At 40.0% G+C, this 14,974-nt stretch overlaps 1 protein-coding gene across 4 annotated transcripts in view; it reads left to right on the top strand.

Moving 5' to 3' along the window:
- The window catches only part of LOC102276725 (zinc finger protein 805), a 64,354-nt gene extending 50,266 nt beyond the window's left edge, over positions 1 to 14,088 (top strand). For 3 of the 4 annotated variants that reach the window (XM_070387009.1, XM_070387008.1, XM_070387011.1), the window contains one exon: positions 4,645 to 14,088. In XM_070387009.1, coding sequence (XP_070243110.1) covers positions 4,645 to 6,275 — 1,631 coding nt within the window. In that variant the 3' untranslated portion in view covers positions 6,276 to 14,088. The remainder of the gene's footprint in view (positions 1 to 4,644) is intronic. The other variant, XR_011467575.1, reaches the window with a different exon arrangement.
- The last annotated feature ends 886 nt before the right edge of the window (positions 14,089 to 14,974 follow it).

Below are 14,974 nucleotides of genomic sequence, written 5' to 3'. Positions count from 1 at the left end.
CAGTGCTCACTCCTCCCCTCCTACGCCTGAGCACGTGGTCCTGCCGTCCGCACAGGCTGGAGACTGCATGCCGCCCCAGACCCTCGCCCCACCCCCAGCAGCCCTGCGTCCGACCCTCCCGACAGGGATTGCCTCCCCAGTGCCGGTGTCTCAGCGCATGGCCCTGGGGTGTCAGCAGGGCTCCACAGTAAACTCCTGCTTGGTCCTCAGCCCTTCTGCACTCAGGTTCCCAGGCTGTGGTTTTCCTTTCCCTGGTGGAAGAGACCTTGGCACATTTCATGGCCAGTTCTTGAACCAGAGTCTAGGTCACACCTTTTAGGGAAAGTGTTTCTTATTTACTGCTTGTTTAGTAACTGAAAGTACAAGTGAAGTCGCTCAGTCGTGTCCGACTCTTGGCGACCCCATGGACTGTAGCCCGCCAGGCTCCTCTGTCCATGGGATTTTCCAGGCAAGAATACTGGAGTGGGTGGCCATTTCCTTCTCCAGGGGATCTTGCTGACCCAGGGATCGAACCCGGGTCTCCCACATTGCAGGCAGATGCTTTACCTTCTGAGCCACCAGGGAAGCCCCTTAGTAACTATCCTTTGTCTACTTAACATAAAAATGTGCCCAAGTTTCTGCACTTGAAGCAAATAAAAAATATTCCTGTTTCATATTTATCCACTCTCTAGGGCATTTACTTTTTTACGTTTCATCATTCTCATAAACAGTGCTACCAGGAACGTTCGTATGTATTGGTCATCTTGCACACGATTAGGCCTGTCTTTTGTCATTTTTAGGAGTAAAATTGTTGGATTGTAGCTGTGCAAACTTTCAAGTTTAGGTGACAATTGCCGTGGTTTTCTAAAAGAGATCTGCCCATCTATAATTCTCTAGATTCCACTGACTGTGTCCTGTTCTGTCTTTCATGCTCTCAGGCATGTTTATTTTTGCTTAACAAACTGACAAAACTGTGTCTTAGGTGAGCTTGCCTTGCATTTCCTTAATTGTTCACAAGCTTTAGCTTCTCATCATGTAATTATCCGCCCATTTGTACAGTTGTCCTCCTCATCTGCAGGTTCTGACTCTGGATTCATCAAGCATGGATTGAAGACACTGGAGGAAAAGAAAATCCCAGAAAGCTCGAAAAAGCAAAACTTGAGTTTGCCTTCTGCTGGCAATTATTTACACAGTATTTACATTGTATTAGATATTACAAGCAAGAGACAATTTAAAGTACACAGGAGGATGTGTGTAGGTTATATGCAAAAACTGTCATTTTATGCAAAGGACTTGAGCATCTTTGGATTTGGGTGTTGAGCAGGAAGTGTCTGACACCAGTTATTCCCCTGTGGATACTGACGAACAACTGTATTTTCTTCGTTGAAATGTCAGTTCATCGAAAACTCTAGGTGTTAACTTATTTGCCTTTTGTTTTTAGGAATTTTTGTACATTACTGATACTTTTATCAGTTATAGGTGCTGCTCCATCCCTAATATCAAAAAGATGTCCTCATTATAAGATGTTCTAAGCTTGGCACCTGACATTTAACTCTTTCTGGTGTGAGGTAGAATTTGAGGATAGTGTGAGACAGGAATACGGTGTTCTCATTCCCAGTGTCACCCATTTTTCTAGCTCCATTTAATTTATGTTCTTTGCTTTTACTGTGAACTGCTCTCCCTTCTCTTCCATTCCCCAGAGCTCCACTTGTGTGTGTTTCCCGGGCTCTCTGTTCTTTTTCCATTGCCTGTGTGTCTTTAGTTTGGGTTTAGTTTCTTTCTTTTCCTGCTAAAGTTGTTAAGTTAGGTTGTTGACTTGACATCTTTTTTGTTTTTCACTGAAAGTGTTTATAGCTACAAATCTCCCTCTTAACTGCATTCACTGCATCCTGTAAGTTTTGGTATTTTTTTTGTTTGTTTTCATTAGAAACAAATTATACTTTTTTTGATGTATTTTTAAATCTATTGAGATTTAATTTGTGATTTAACCTATGGTCTGTTCTGGAAAATGTTCCATGTATACTCGAGAAGAATGTGCATGCTCTTGTTGTGTAGAGTGTTCTGTGTGTATCTGTTAGACACAGTCGGTTTATGTTAAGTCTTCTGTTTCTATACTTAGCCTTTGTCTGGTTGTTCTCTCCATTACTCAGAATGGGATATTGAAGCCTCCGTGTCTTTTGTAGTGTTGTCTCTTTCTCTTCCGTTCTTTCATTCTTTGGTTCATGTATTTTGATCTTCTTTCAGTATGTAGTTGTTTACAGTCATATTTTCTTGCTATATTATAACTTTTACTTATATAATATCTTTCATTGTTGCTTGTAATCTTTTTTGATTTAAAGTCCGTTTTGTCTGATTTCAATGTAGACGATTTTGTCTGCTCTCTTTTTGTTAGTATTTGTACAGAATCTTCTTCCCCGTTTTGACTTTCAGTTTGTGTCTTTGTATCTGAAGTGAGTCTCTAGGGGAAAACATATAGTTGGGTCATGTGTTATCAATTCTGCTAATTTCTGTTTTTTAATTGAAGAGTTTAACCATTTACATTTAAAGTGTTAGTGATATGGAGAGACTTCTGTCGTTTTGGTATTTGATTTCTATATGTATTATAGTTTTTGATTCTCATTCTTGCTTTATAGTCTGGTGTTTAGTTGATATTTTGTAGTGAAACTTTTAAATTCCTTTCTCATTTCCTTCTGCATACATTCTCTAGGTATTTATGGCTGTCGTGGGATTATATTTGATGTATGTATTAAAGTTTTACCATTAATATGATTTTATACCAGCCTAACTTCAGCAACATCAAAAATCCTTTACAGCTCTGTCATTACCCCTTTCAAGTGTTTGTGTCACAAAATTACATCTTTGTATGTTGTACGCCTAGAAACGTAAAACTACTAATTCTTTTAAATGTGTTAGTCTCTTAAATTTCTAGGAAGCTACACATGGACTTATAAGCTAAAGTTATAATAATACTAGCCTTTAGGTTAACAATTTGAAAAAACAATCTTCTAAATCATGTAAATACACAATGTAGAGTTACAAAATAATTCTATCTTTTATAACTGCCCATGTATTTACTATTATAAAGCTCTTTATTTATTCATATGGCTTTGAATTACTGTCTAGTGTTCTTACATTTCACCCTGGAAGTCTCCCTGAAGAATTTCTTACAGAGCAGATCCAGTGGTAACAAACTCCTCCAACTTTCATATACTGAGATGTCTTAATTTCTTCCTTGCTCTTTTAAAGGACAGTTTAGCCTGATTAAGGATTCTTACTTGACATTTTCTGTTTGTTTGTTTTACACTTGAATATATTGAACCACTGGTTTCTGGCCTCCCAAGTTTCTGATGAGAAATCTGATAATCTTATTGAGAATCGCTTGTATATAACAGGTTGCTTCGTACTTGCTATACTTTTTCTTTGCCTTACAAAAGTTTGTTTACAGTTTCCTCAGTGTGTGTCTGAGTTTATTTTTCTTGGAATTCATTGAACTTCTTGGACGTTTCATCCATTTTGGGACGTCTTCGGCTCTTCAGATACTCTCTTTGATCCCGTCTCTCTTGTCTTTCTGGGAATGTCTCAGTGAGTATGTTGGTTCATTAAGTGTATCACAGGTGCCTTAGGCTCTACTCACTATTGTTCAATCTTTTCTTTTTGTCTGTTTGTTAGACTCAATATTTAACATTATTCTATCTTCAGCTTGGCAGATTATTTCTTCTTTCTGTATAAATTTTCGTTTGAATAATTCCAGTGAGTTTTTCACTTTAATTAATGAAGTTTTTGCTCCTGAATTTCTCATTTCTTTTGCTCTTTTTTTTTTGACTGCACTTTGTGGCTTGTGAGATCTTAATTCCCTGACCAGGGATTGAACCTGGGTCCCTGGCAGTGAGAGCCTGGAGTTTAACTTTACTGAGTCTCCTGGGAATTCCCTCTTTTTCATTTCTTTTTAGGTTTTCTTTCTTTGTATTGATAGTTCCATTTGTTTTTACCTAGTTTTCTTGACTTTCTCTGTATCTTTCTTTAGCTCCTTGAGCTTTTATAAGATAGTTGTTGCAAAGTCTTTGTCCAATAAGTTTTCAATAGATTTTTTTCTTTAAACAGATTTTGGAGGGCTTCCAAACATTAGCTACCACGTCATCAGACTCATTAGCCTCTTGGCATTGATGTATGGCAATATGTGCATGGAGTACTGCCAACATAAGAATCCCACTGACTCTCATTACATAAACACAGCTGATTAAATCAGTGCCTGCGTGACTCAGTGCCCTGGTCTTCCCTTTGTCTGTTTCCTAGTTGTTCTCTTATGGTTCAGACCTTAGCCTTCTGATCATATAGTTGGTCTTTCAGGTTTTGAACTGAGTCATCTCTTCAGCATAAACTGTCTGGACCCACATGAGTTGTTTATTTGCATAACTATCCCGTCTGGAATTGACTGTGCTTTTTTCCAGCACCCCATCCCCTTACAGAGCCATTCCTCTGGGTCCCTCTTTCAAGGTTTTAACAGTCCAAGATCAGGAGAGAAATAAATTCTTATCCTGGGATTCAGAGGTAGGGAAACATGGCAGACACAGAGGCACTATTTTCATCTTCATTTTTAACACTGAAATATTGAACTTCCATGCTGGCATTATTAACAGGTCTTTCTGTATGTTGAATTTCTTTCAGGTGACAAAGGAAAACCCAAGACCAGAGAATCTACCACTTCTGAGCCATCCCTGTTTGAGGGAGCCTCAGTCCAAGAACAGCTAACACAGAGAGTTTCAGAGGACTCCCAGTTGGGCCAAATCAACAATCAAGAAGAGCCATTGGAAAGGCATGAAGGATGCTTGAGACCAGAGATAGAACCCCAGAACGGGAAGCTCCCTGGGAATCCAAGCTGTGAACGTGGCAGCTTAGGGACAGCTGGTGGTGTGTGTTCAAGGATCGTAGAGGAGCAAGTCCCTCTAGGGGGTGCTGTCCATGACCGTGACTCCTGTGGATCAGGTAAAGATCCCCTGATTCAGGAAGAGGAAAGTCTCTTCAAATGCAATGAGTGTGGGAAAGTTTTTAATAAGAAACGCCTCCTTGCTCGACATGAGAGGATTCATTCTGGAGTGAAGCCCTATGAATGCACAGAGTGTGGGAAAACCTTTAGTAAGAGCACTTATCTCCTTCAACACCACATGGTCCACACCGGAGAGAAGCCCTATAAGTGCATGGAGTGTGGCAAGGCCTTCAACCGCAAGTCACACCTGACACAGCACCAGCGGATTCACAGTGGGGAGAAGCCCTACAAGTGCAGTGAGTGTGGAAAGGCCTTCACCCACCGCTCCACTTTTGTCTTACATAACAGGAGCCACACTGGAGAAAAACCTTTTGTGTGCAAAGAATGCGGAAAAGCCTTCCGAGATAGGCCGGGTTTCATTCGACACTACATCATCCACAGTGGCGAGAATCCGTATGAGTGCTTTGAGTGTGGCAAGGTCTTCAAACACAGGTCCTACCTCATGTGGCACCAGCAGACCCACACCGGGGAGAAGCCCTACGAGTGCAGCGAATGTGGGAAAGCCTTCTGTGAGAGCGCAGCCCTCATTCACCACTACGTCATCCACACCGGGGAGAAGCCCTTCGAGTGCCTCGAGTGCGGGAAGGCCTTCAACCACAGGTCATACCTCAAGAGGCACCAGCGGATCCACACCGGGGAGAAGCCCTATGTGTGCACCGAGTGTGGAAAGGCCTTCACCCACTGCTCCACTTTTATCTTACATAAAAGAGCCCACACTGGCGAGAAACCTTTTGAGTGCAAAGAATGTGGGAAAGCCTTTAGTAATCGGGCAGACCTCATTCGGCACTTTAGCATCCACACTGGAGAGAAGCCTTATGAGTGCACGGAGTGTGGGAAGGCCTTCAACCGCAGGTCTGGCCTCACCAGACACCAGCGGATTCATAGTGGAGAGAAGCCCTATGAATGCATGGAGTGTGGAAAAACCTTCTGCTGGAGCACAAACCTTATTCGACACTCCATCATCCACACTGGAGAGAAGCCCTATGAGTGCAGTGAGTGTGGAAAGGCCTTCAGTCGCAGCTCGTCCCTCACTCAGCACCAGAGGGTTCATACTGGGAGAAACCCTGTCAATGTGACAGAAGTGGGAAGACCCTTTACAAGTGGGCAAACCTCAGTCAACCTTCAAGAACTCCTATTGGGGAAAGACTTTTTGAATGTAACCACTGAGGAAAATCTTTTGCCTGAAGAAACATCTTACTCAGAATCTGATCATTCATACCAAAGAGAAACCCCACAGTTTTCTTCCCTGTGAGAAAAACTATTGCAGGATATTAATTATCGTCTAAAGACTCATATTGGAAATTGACCCAGCCTAGAGCCTTATTGTGCATGTGAGAGTTCATCAAGGAGAGAGACCCAGTGGTTATTATGCACTTCGGAAAGCCTTCAGCTCCATCTTACTTAGTTTACATTTCACTATTATCTCAGGAATTTTTTTTAAAAAAAGAAGGGAGAGACTTAGAAAATGAACTGCAAAAAAGTTTCTTTCAGACTTCCTTGCCAAACTGTGGCACTTTGTCAGATTGCTTAGTTAACTGGTAGGAAGAGGGTTTTGTTCCCATGGTAAAGAACCTGTACTATGCGTCTTTATATACATTCATTGCCATCCAGTGTAAGGTGAGGCAGACAGGTCTGGAACCTTTCATCCAACGTCTTTGTTCTGAAACGTTGTCTCTATTCTTAAGGAGCTTACATTTTAGTTTGAGCCGCTAAATGCTTTTATATGTAAGGAGATAAGAATTCACATATGAATGGGCATGTTGTTTTGCACCGTTTAAGACTATTTAGGCTTTGATTTTTAAAAGACAAACCTTTTTTTATATGGTTTTAAAGAGCTAATACTTAGACTTTTTTGTGGTCCTGTACTAATCCTGGTTTACTGATTGCTCTAGTTATATGGTAAGTCTTTTAATTGGGTAAAGTGATTCTGCTTTTCCCAGTTCAGTCTTCTTATTTAAAACTTCAGTATTCTTATTTAAAACTGATTTAGCATTCTTAGTATTTTGAATTTCCATATAAAGTTTTATGTAAGTTTTTACTAGAAAAATTATTGAATTTTGAGAGAAATTGAGTTAAATTGGCAGAATAATATGTTTAGAGTCAGCATGTTTGCTGTCTTGTGTCTTCCAGTTTATGAATGTATTATGTCTGTATATTTATTTGCTATCTCTTGATTTATTTCATTGTTATTTAATAAGTCTCAATAATAGGTCCTATACAGTTTTTATAAGATTTATATATAGATGTGGGTTTTTGTTTGGTGGTTTTTAGTAATTATAGGTTGCATTGATTTTAAAATTTTCAACTTCCATATAGTCTTTAGTATATATATTTTTTTCATATCCTACAATCTTGCTATTTCTTTTGATAGAATGCTTGGGATTTTCTACATAGAAATATCATCTGCAAGTAGAGAAGTTTTATTTCTTTCTTCTCATCTATATACCTATCATTTTCTTTTCTTGTCTTATTGCACTAGCTAGGACTTCCAATATGATTTTGAATACTAGTAGTGAGAAAACATGGCCTTGGCTGGTTCCTGATATTAGGGGGAAAACATTAGGATTTTAATCATAAACTATGGTGTTAGTTGTAAGGTTTTCTTCATAGGGCTTTCTTTATCAAGTTCAGAAAGTTTCCCATATTCCTAATTGGCTGAGAATTTTTTGTCGCTATGAATGAGTGTTGAATTTGTCAAATGGTTTTTCTTTAATCAACTGATAGAATCTTGTGTTTTTTTCTTCTCTAGCTTGTTGTTATATATTATGTTTATTTGAGTTTTGAATGCTGAGCCAGGCTTGTATCCTTGGAATAAGCCCTACTTGGTCATGGAGTACAGTTATTTTTATATATATTACTGTATTTAATATGCTGGTATTTTGTTGAGGAAGTTTTCCTCTCATTTTATGAGTGACAGTGGTATGTATTAAGTAGTTTTCTTTCTTTCTTTCTTTCTTTTTTTTCTTTCTTTTTCCATTGTCATTGTCTGATTTTGGTGTCTAAGTGATTCTGGCCTCTTAACATGTGTTAAAAGGTGTTCTATTATTCAGAAGACAGTGTATAGTATAGAGTTGGTTTGGTATCATTTGGTACTACCTAATGATTGGTAGTATTCTCCAGTGAACCATTTAGTCTTGAAGAGTTTTCTTTTGAATGCTTCTTAATTACTTATTTATTTTATTTAATATGTATAGAACTATTCAGTTTCTATTTCATATTGGATATGTTTTTATAGTTTATCTTTTTCTAGAAATTGTCCCATTTCATCTAAATGTTCTTATTTGTTTAAAGTGTTCCTTTATCATTCTGAGGGCAGCAGAATCTGTATTTATAACCCGTATTTTATTCCTGTTGTTGGAAATGTGTTCTCTTTTATCTTTGTCAGTCTTCTCAGACATATATCAGTTTTTTAAATCATTAAAAAAACCCAGCACTTTATATCATTTTTTCCTCTGTCTTTTCCTTATTTCACTGATTTTTTTTCCCCCTGATCCTTATTACATCATTTCTTCTATTTGCTTTGGTACTATTTTCCTTTGCAGTTTCTTGAGGCGGGTGCTTAGGTTATTGATTGAGGATTTTTTTTTCACTTTATTAATATAAGCATTAAATTCTATAAATTTCCCTCAGTACTGTTGTAGTTTATTATGTTCTAATTACATTTCATTCAGGTCTAAATATTTCTTTATTCAAGACTGTCTGTGTAACCCATCGATTATTTAGAAGTATGTTGTTTAATTTTGCAGTGTTTGGAGTATTTTGTGCTTTCTTCTTGTTTTGGATTTCATTTGTTTTATATTTGATTTGGCTATTTAAATTTGCTGTGGTTTGTTTTATGATCAAAGATATAGTCTATCTTGAATGTTCAATAAGGCTGCTTGAAAAGAATGTGTATCCTACTGTCATTGGGTGGAGTTTGTATATGTGTGTTCCCGATCCTGTTCATTGATGATGTTTTCCCGATTTTGTCTGCTGATTTCCTGCCTCTAATTTCTATCAATAGCTGAAAAGGGGGGTGTTGTCCTGCAGTTTAATTCTAGAATTGTCTCTTCCTCCTTTAAGTTCTGTCAGTTTTCACTTCGTGCATTTCAAAGCTCTGTTACTTGGTACAGATGCACTTAGGATTGCTATGTTATCTTGGTGTATTGACCCTTTTATCATTATTCTTTGTTTTCTTTTTGCTCCTGGGAAGTTTTTTTGCTTTGAAGTATTCTTTATCTGATATTAATATAGTCACTATTGAGATTTTTGGTTAATGTTTGCATGGTTTATATTTTTCCATAATATTTTCAACCTTATCTATATTGTTACATTTCAAGTAATGTAATATGTGAATATTGTGAGTAGCATATACTTGCCTCATTTTTTAATGTCTATTTTACTGATTTCCTTTTAAAAATTGGTATGTTTAGGTCATTTAAGTTTAAAATAATTATTGATATTTTCAGGGCTTACCATTACCATTTTATGATGTTTTTGTTACCTGGTTTTTGTTGCCCTGATATTTGTTTTTGGGAGGTACTTCTTGTTTGTTTTGCCTTCTTTTGAGTAACTTTTAAAAGTTACTAACTTTTAATGTTAGGAATTCCACTTGATATATCTGTGATGTTTTTGAGAATATGTCTTGTTTTTTAGTGGTTACTTTAGGTATTATATTGTACATACATAACTTATCAGAGTGTACAGTATCAACATTTTAGCACTTTGACGTGTAGAAACTTACTTCCATTGGGTACGTTATTCCCCATTCTTTAATATAACTGTCTATAAAGTGTTGCCTTTTTGTATGCTGAGCACCATATTGGATGATTTTTTTTTTTTTTTTGCTTCAGCTGTCAAACCATTTTTGCAAAACTCATAAGAAGCACAGTCTGTTTACTCATTACATTGTTACTCATTACATTGTTCTTTTCTTCCTTCTTGAAATCCCAAGTTTCTTCCATTAACAGTTTTTCTTTTTAAATTATTTACCCCAGGAACACCTGTAGCCTGTCTTTTGTGGTAGGTTTTCTGGTAACAGATGTTTTTGTTTTCCTTCTTCTAAGAATGTCTTTATTTCTCCTTCATTCCCAAAGGATGTTTTTGTGGGGCATAGGATTCAGGGTCAACAGTTCTTTTATTTTAGTACTTGAAAGGCAGGTCATTTCCTTGTCTTCCACGGTTTCAGATGAGAAATCTGCTGCCGTTTGACTCATCATTTCTGTATCTGTACTCTATCCATTTTGTCAAGTACTTTCAGTGTTTTTTCCTTGTACATAGAGTTCAGAAGTTTGATCATGATGCAACCTGCCATAACATTTGGGGGCTTATCCTGTCTGGTGTTTGCTTAACTTTTAAAATTTTGTAGTATATGCCATTTGGAAAAATTGGGAAATTTTTAGTTATGCTTCAAATAGTTTTTTCAGCCCCTCTTTTTCAGGGGCTCCAGTAACATGAATGGTGTGCTCTTGTTCTTGTTCCATAGGACCCTCAGACTTGTACCTTTCTGTTTCCCCAGGGTGTTTTCCTCTGTTGGTCATATTGACTAATTCCCATTGAGCTCTCTTTGAGCTCACTGATTCCTTCCCTCTTACATATAATCTACTATTGAGCTCATGCAGTGAATTTTCATTTTGGTTTTTGAATTTTTCAGTTGTTTGATTTTCTGTTTTGTTCTTTTATACATCTTCTATTTCTTTGCCTAGTTTATGATGCCAAAGAAGGACTCAGAATACAGCAAAACTTTTGGTCCAAAGTCATTGGTCTCCGGTAGTTTATCTTACTTATTAGAAATCCTAAATTACCGGGAGGAATGGAAGACCTGCAGTCTTCTTTGTTGTTATCCATAAACCGTTCTCAAGAAAATAAGACTGGGTGACCTTCAGCTTGTTCAGAGTTCTGTTCCCCAGAGAAGATCTGTGTGTAAGATTTCATTGCTCAGTAAGACTTGTTACGATCTGAAGAGTATGGGCTACTCCTCTTCCACAGTCGATATTCCTCTGTGGTTGAACACATTCCCCCACATTTCCCAATGTGTGTAGGACCTCTTTCTTTTATGCCTCTGCTTTTGGTCTTTAACTTCTCCCTCTTAATTCCCTTCTGTGTCCATGATCTGTACCTGTGTTCCTCATCCCTAGGCACTTTATGGAGAAGGCAATGGCACCCCACTCCAGTACTCTCACCTGGAAAATCCTATGGATGGAGAAGCCTGGTAGGCTGCGGTCCAAGGGGTTGCTAAGAGTCGGACACAACTGAGCGACTTCAGTTTCACGCATTAGAGGAGGAAATGGCAACCCACTCCGGTGTTCTTGCCTGGAGAATCCCAGGGACGGGGGAGCCTGGTGGGCTGCCGTCTATGGGGTCGCACAGAGTCGGACACGACTGAAGCGACTTAGCAGCAGCAGCAGCAGCAGCAGCAGGCACTTTGCACCTACCTTGTGCGCTGAGCTGTGCCCTTCTCTTTTCTCTCACAGACTCGCTGTGTGACTCTTCAGTCCACTGCCTGTCCTCCCCCATCATGTCCCTTTCACACCAGTGACAACTAGAGGGTGGTCTCTATCACAGTCACCTGGCTCACGCAGGTCTAAGAGTTCCCTTTTGTCCTCTTCCCCTACCTCCCAGCCCCCTTTGGACTGCTGCCCACCTCTCTGACTTAAATGTCCTTCCCTGCTTTCTCAGTTCTTGCCCTTCTTCAGAGAATCTGTCTTCAGCCCATGTTTAGCATTAAACAGTGTGCTTCCCGGGGTCCATCCAAGGCCACTGTTTTCTCACTTGCAATGTGTTCCATGAGTGACTTAACTCCCATTGAAGGCCTGTTACACCCAGTGAGCTGCAGAGCTCCCCCAAATCTGTGTCTCCAGGGTGAGTGTCTCATGTCTGTTACCCTTTGTTCGTAACTGCACGCCTTCTGTATGTTCACACACGGAGTTCACGCCTGTGTCGCTTGGCCGGAGCCCACCATGAGGACGCGCCCGTAGAACGTAAGAGCACAGACGCACGGCGCTGCGTACGGCCGCCACTGTCTTAAACGGTTAGACATGTTGACTCAGCCTTTCTAGCCAGTTTATGTGTCGGTAATATTGCCCTCATTTTACACTGAAAACTGAAGACTAGAAAGGCTAAGCGATTTGCCCAGACTTGTACTGTTGTTGCAAAGTATGAGGTTAGGGATCGGAGGCCATTTGGGCTGGCCACAGAGTCCATGCCCATATCACTTTCCCAGATCCCTTCATGTGGTGTGATCCTTTTTCCTTGTCACTACTCATTTTTACTAAAACGGATCAAGTAATGCACATTGACCTCTGACCCCTGTTTCTCATTCTGCAGTACATCTTGGCCACCATTTCAGTTTGAGTGTGAAACCATATTAAGTCTTCAGTGCTGGCGTCGTCTCATCACTTTGTGAAAGATATAGGTAATGTCTTGAGTTTGAAGTAGCAGAGAGATCACAGAAGGCTAAGGCTGACTTGGCTGTGGACACTGTGTGTGAGGTGCCTGAGAAACGTCTAAGGCTAAGGTTGACTTGGCTGTGGACACTGTGTGTGAGGTGCCTGGAAAACGTCTCAGTGAGTCCCACTGTCTTGTGTCTGGCTGACCAAGCCACTTGCAGCCATTTTTCTTTCGTCAGCCTCACCTCCAGCCACTGTCCAATTCTGTTCCTTTAACCTTTTTGTTTGCCTCATTAGACACATTAACATTTTTGTTTCCTTCAGTATATGTGTGTGTTAATGAGTGGCCACACACAGCAGTGTATTTTTATATTGATTGCCTCCCTCCCTCACAGAGTGTTTACACAAAGCTGTGTATACAATGGGTACCGTGTATGATATAATGTTGACCACAAAGAGAAACCACATGTGCTTATATGGACAAAATGGTCAGACTTTAAATGGAGTCATGAATGACTGGAAACTCCTCAAGATTATCCAAGTTATGATTACTAGGAAAACATCAAAGAACTCAGCATATTGTCATGCTTAACATTGATGTTTTTACGAAGCGATCTCAGACAAGGGGAAAGGTACAAGGGTTGGAGTCCAGAGGAAGCCAGGAACAAGCTTCAGGAGTTCTAGTGAAGTTGCTGTCACATTCGACTCTGTGATCCGATTGACTGCAGCCTACCAGGCTCCTCCATCCATGGAATTTTCCAGGCAAGAGTACTGGAGTGGGGTGCCATTTCCTCCTCCAGGGGATCTTCCCAACCCAGGGATCAAACCCAGCTCTCCCTCATTGCAGGCAGATGCTTTACCGTCTGAGCCCCAGGGAAGCCTTAGGAGTCCTGAGCACTTGGTTTAAGTTGTGTCAGTGAATTTCAACAACGTGTGTGAAGTGGCTCCTAGGGGAGCTCAGTAGAACCTCAGAGCCCAGTATTTTTATTGGGCACTCTGCTTGGAACATAACAGTTTTGACCTTCAGAAGCATAGCAGGTCAGCAGCATAATACAGAGACAGTGCCTGTCCTGAGCCATTCATCCTTTCTGGGCACGACAGCAAGCACCCCAAAGTCTAAGCCCCTAAACTAGCCAAGGACTAACTCAAGTTCAGAGGATAGCACCCGTGTTAACTCAGTGTCACAGTGACTTACATGGCACCAAAACAGGGACGTGCAGAGTCCTTTAACAAACACTGAGCAAGTACAGTCTGCTATGACAAAAATAAGCCATGGCTTTGAGGTGAAGGTTTAAATACATACAAGTCATTGTAACAATAGTTATATCACACCAAAAATTCTTACACGTGTTCAGGATTTAGTGATGACAAAATACACAGAATATCTGGTGAGAAAGAATCATGCCTCTCAATAAATGTTTTATCTGTTTAGATATATTGCCAAGTGATTTGACTTGCAAATATTCCCTGTATTTGCCTCTATTTCTACAGAGATGTTAACAACCAGGTTAATGCCATGTATTTTCCATTGCACATATGTCAACAGTTTCTCCTTTATTCTTTCTTCCTACTGTTGAAACTTGTAGCCTTGACTTCAAGAAAGAGAAGATTAACAAATATGGGGTCATAATTCCCGCATTGTTAAATGTGCATAACTGGAGATTAAAGAGTGTGTTGTTGCAGGCTTAGTCAAGTTCATGGACCTGTCTGTGAGTTTTACTGAGATGGTCATGGGAGTGTTTTTTCCAGCTGGGAGGGCCCTCTACAGAGATGTGATACTGGAGACCTATACGAATCTGGTCTCTGGTTGTACATGCTGCTCCCCTTGGTATTTAGGGTCTGACCCATAGACCACCTTTCCTGTCTCAGTCATGGGATACCCCGCAGCCTCTGGGGTCAGTGACATCATCCTTGAAATTTGAGGGTTAAAGATTTGTAATCTGTTCACAGGTATGTTACATACCTGACGATTGAATAGTCTAAGCTAAATTATAAATGGGTAACTTACTTTGCCTTCCTTGAAGCAGTGTCAAGAGCATAGGCCTCTAATCAGACCACCTCATTATATACTTCTGTCCTTGTTCTAACCAGATGGATGGCTTGAAGGAAATTTCTGTCTACTGTGATTTTTAAATTTGGAGATCCATGTTTTAAGCATCTATTTGTTGTTTTTGTTTCCCCTCTGCCTATTTTTTGGTCTCTACCTCTCTATGATTGTTTGATTGACTGCTGGGCCCCAGCAGCTTCCTGATGTTAGTTCCCAGACCAGGGATCAAACCTGGACCCTCTGCACTGAGAGCACAGAGCCCTAACCATTAAACCACCAGAGGATACCAAGACTGCCCCTTTCAGGGCTAGCCAGTTCTTAGAGGTAACAGACTACTCTTAGGGGCTATTCCTTTCATCTGTAAATTAAACAACCCCAAACCCCTAATAGAAACCCCTTCTCTTTCTGACTCTTATACGTCAATAGACTATACTTCTCATCCCCCTAAGGCCTGTGCCGGGCAAATAAGGACAGCCTCCATGCTCCAAGGCTTGACAGTATTCAGACTAGCCAATACCAAGCCGTTATCCTGCCTTG

This window comes from Bos mutus, chromosome 18 (genome assembly GCF_027580195.1).
Source record: "Bos mutus isolate GX-2022 chromosome 18, NWIPB_WYAK_1.1, whole genome shotgun sequence".
NCBI lineage: Eukaryota > Metazoa > Chordata > Mammalia > Artiodactyla > Bovidae > Bos > Bos mutus.
Note: the sequence above shows the minus strand (reverse complement) of the source record. Positions and strands in the feature narration are given on the sequence as shown.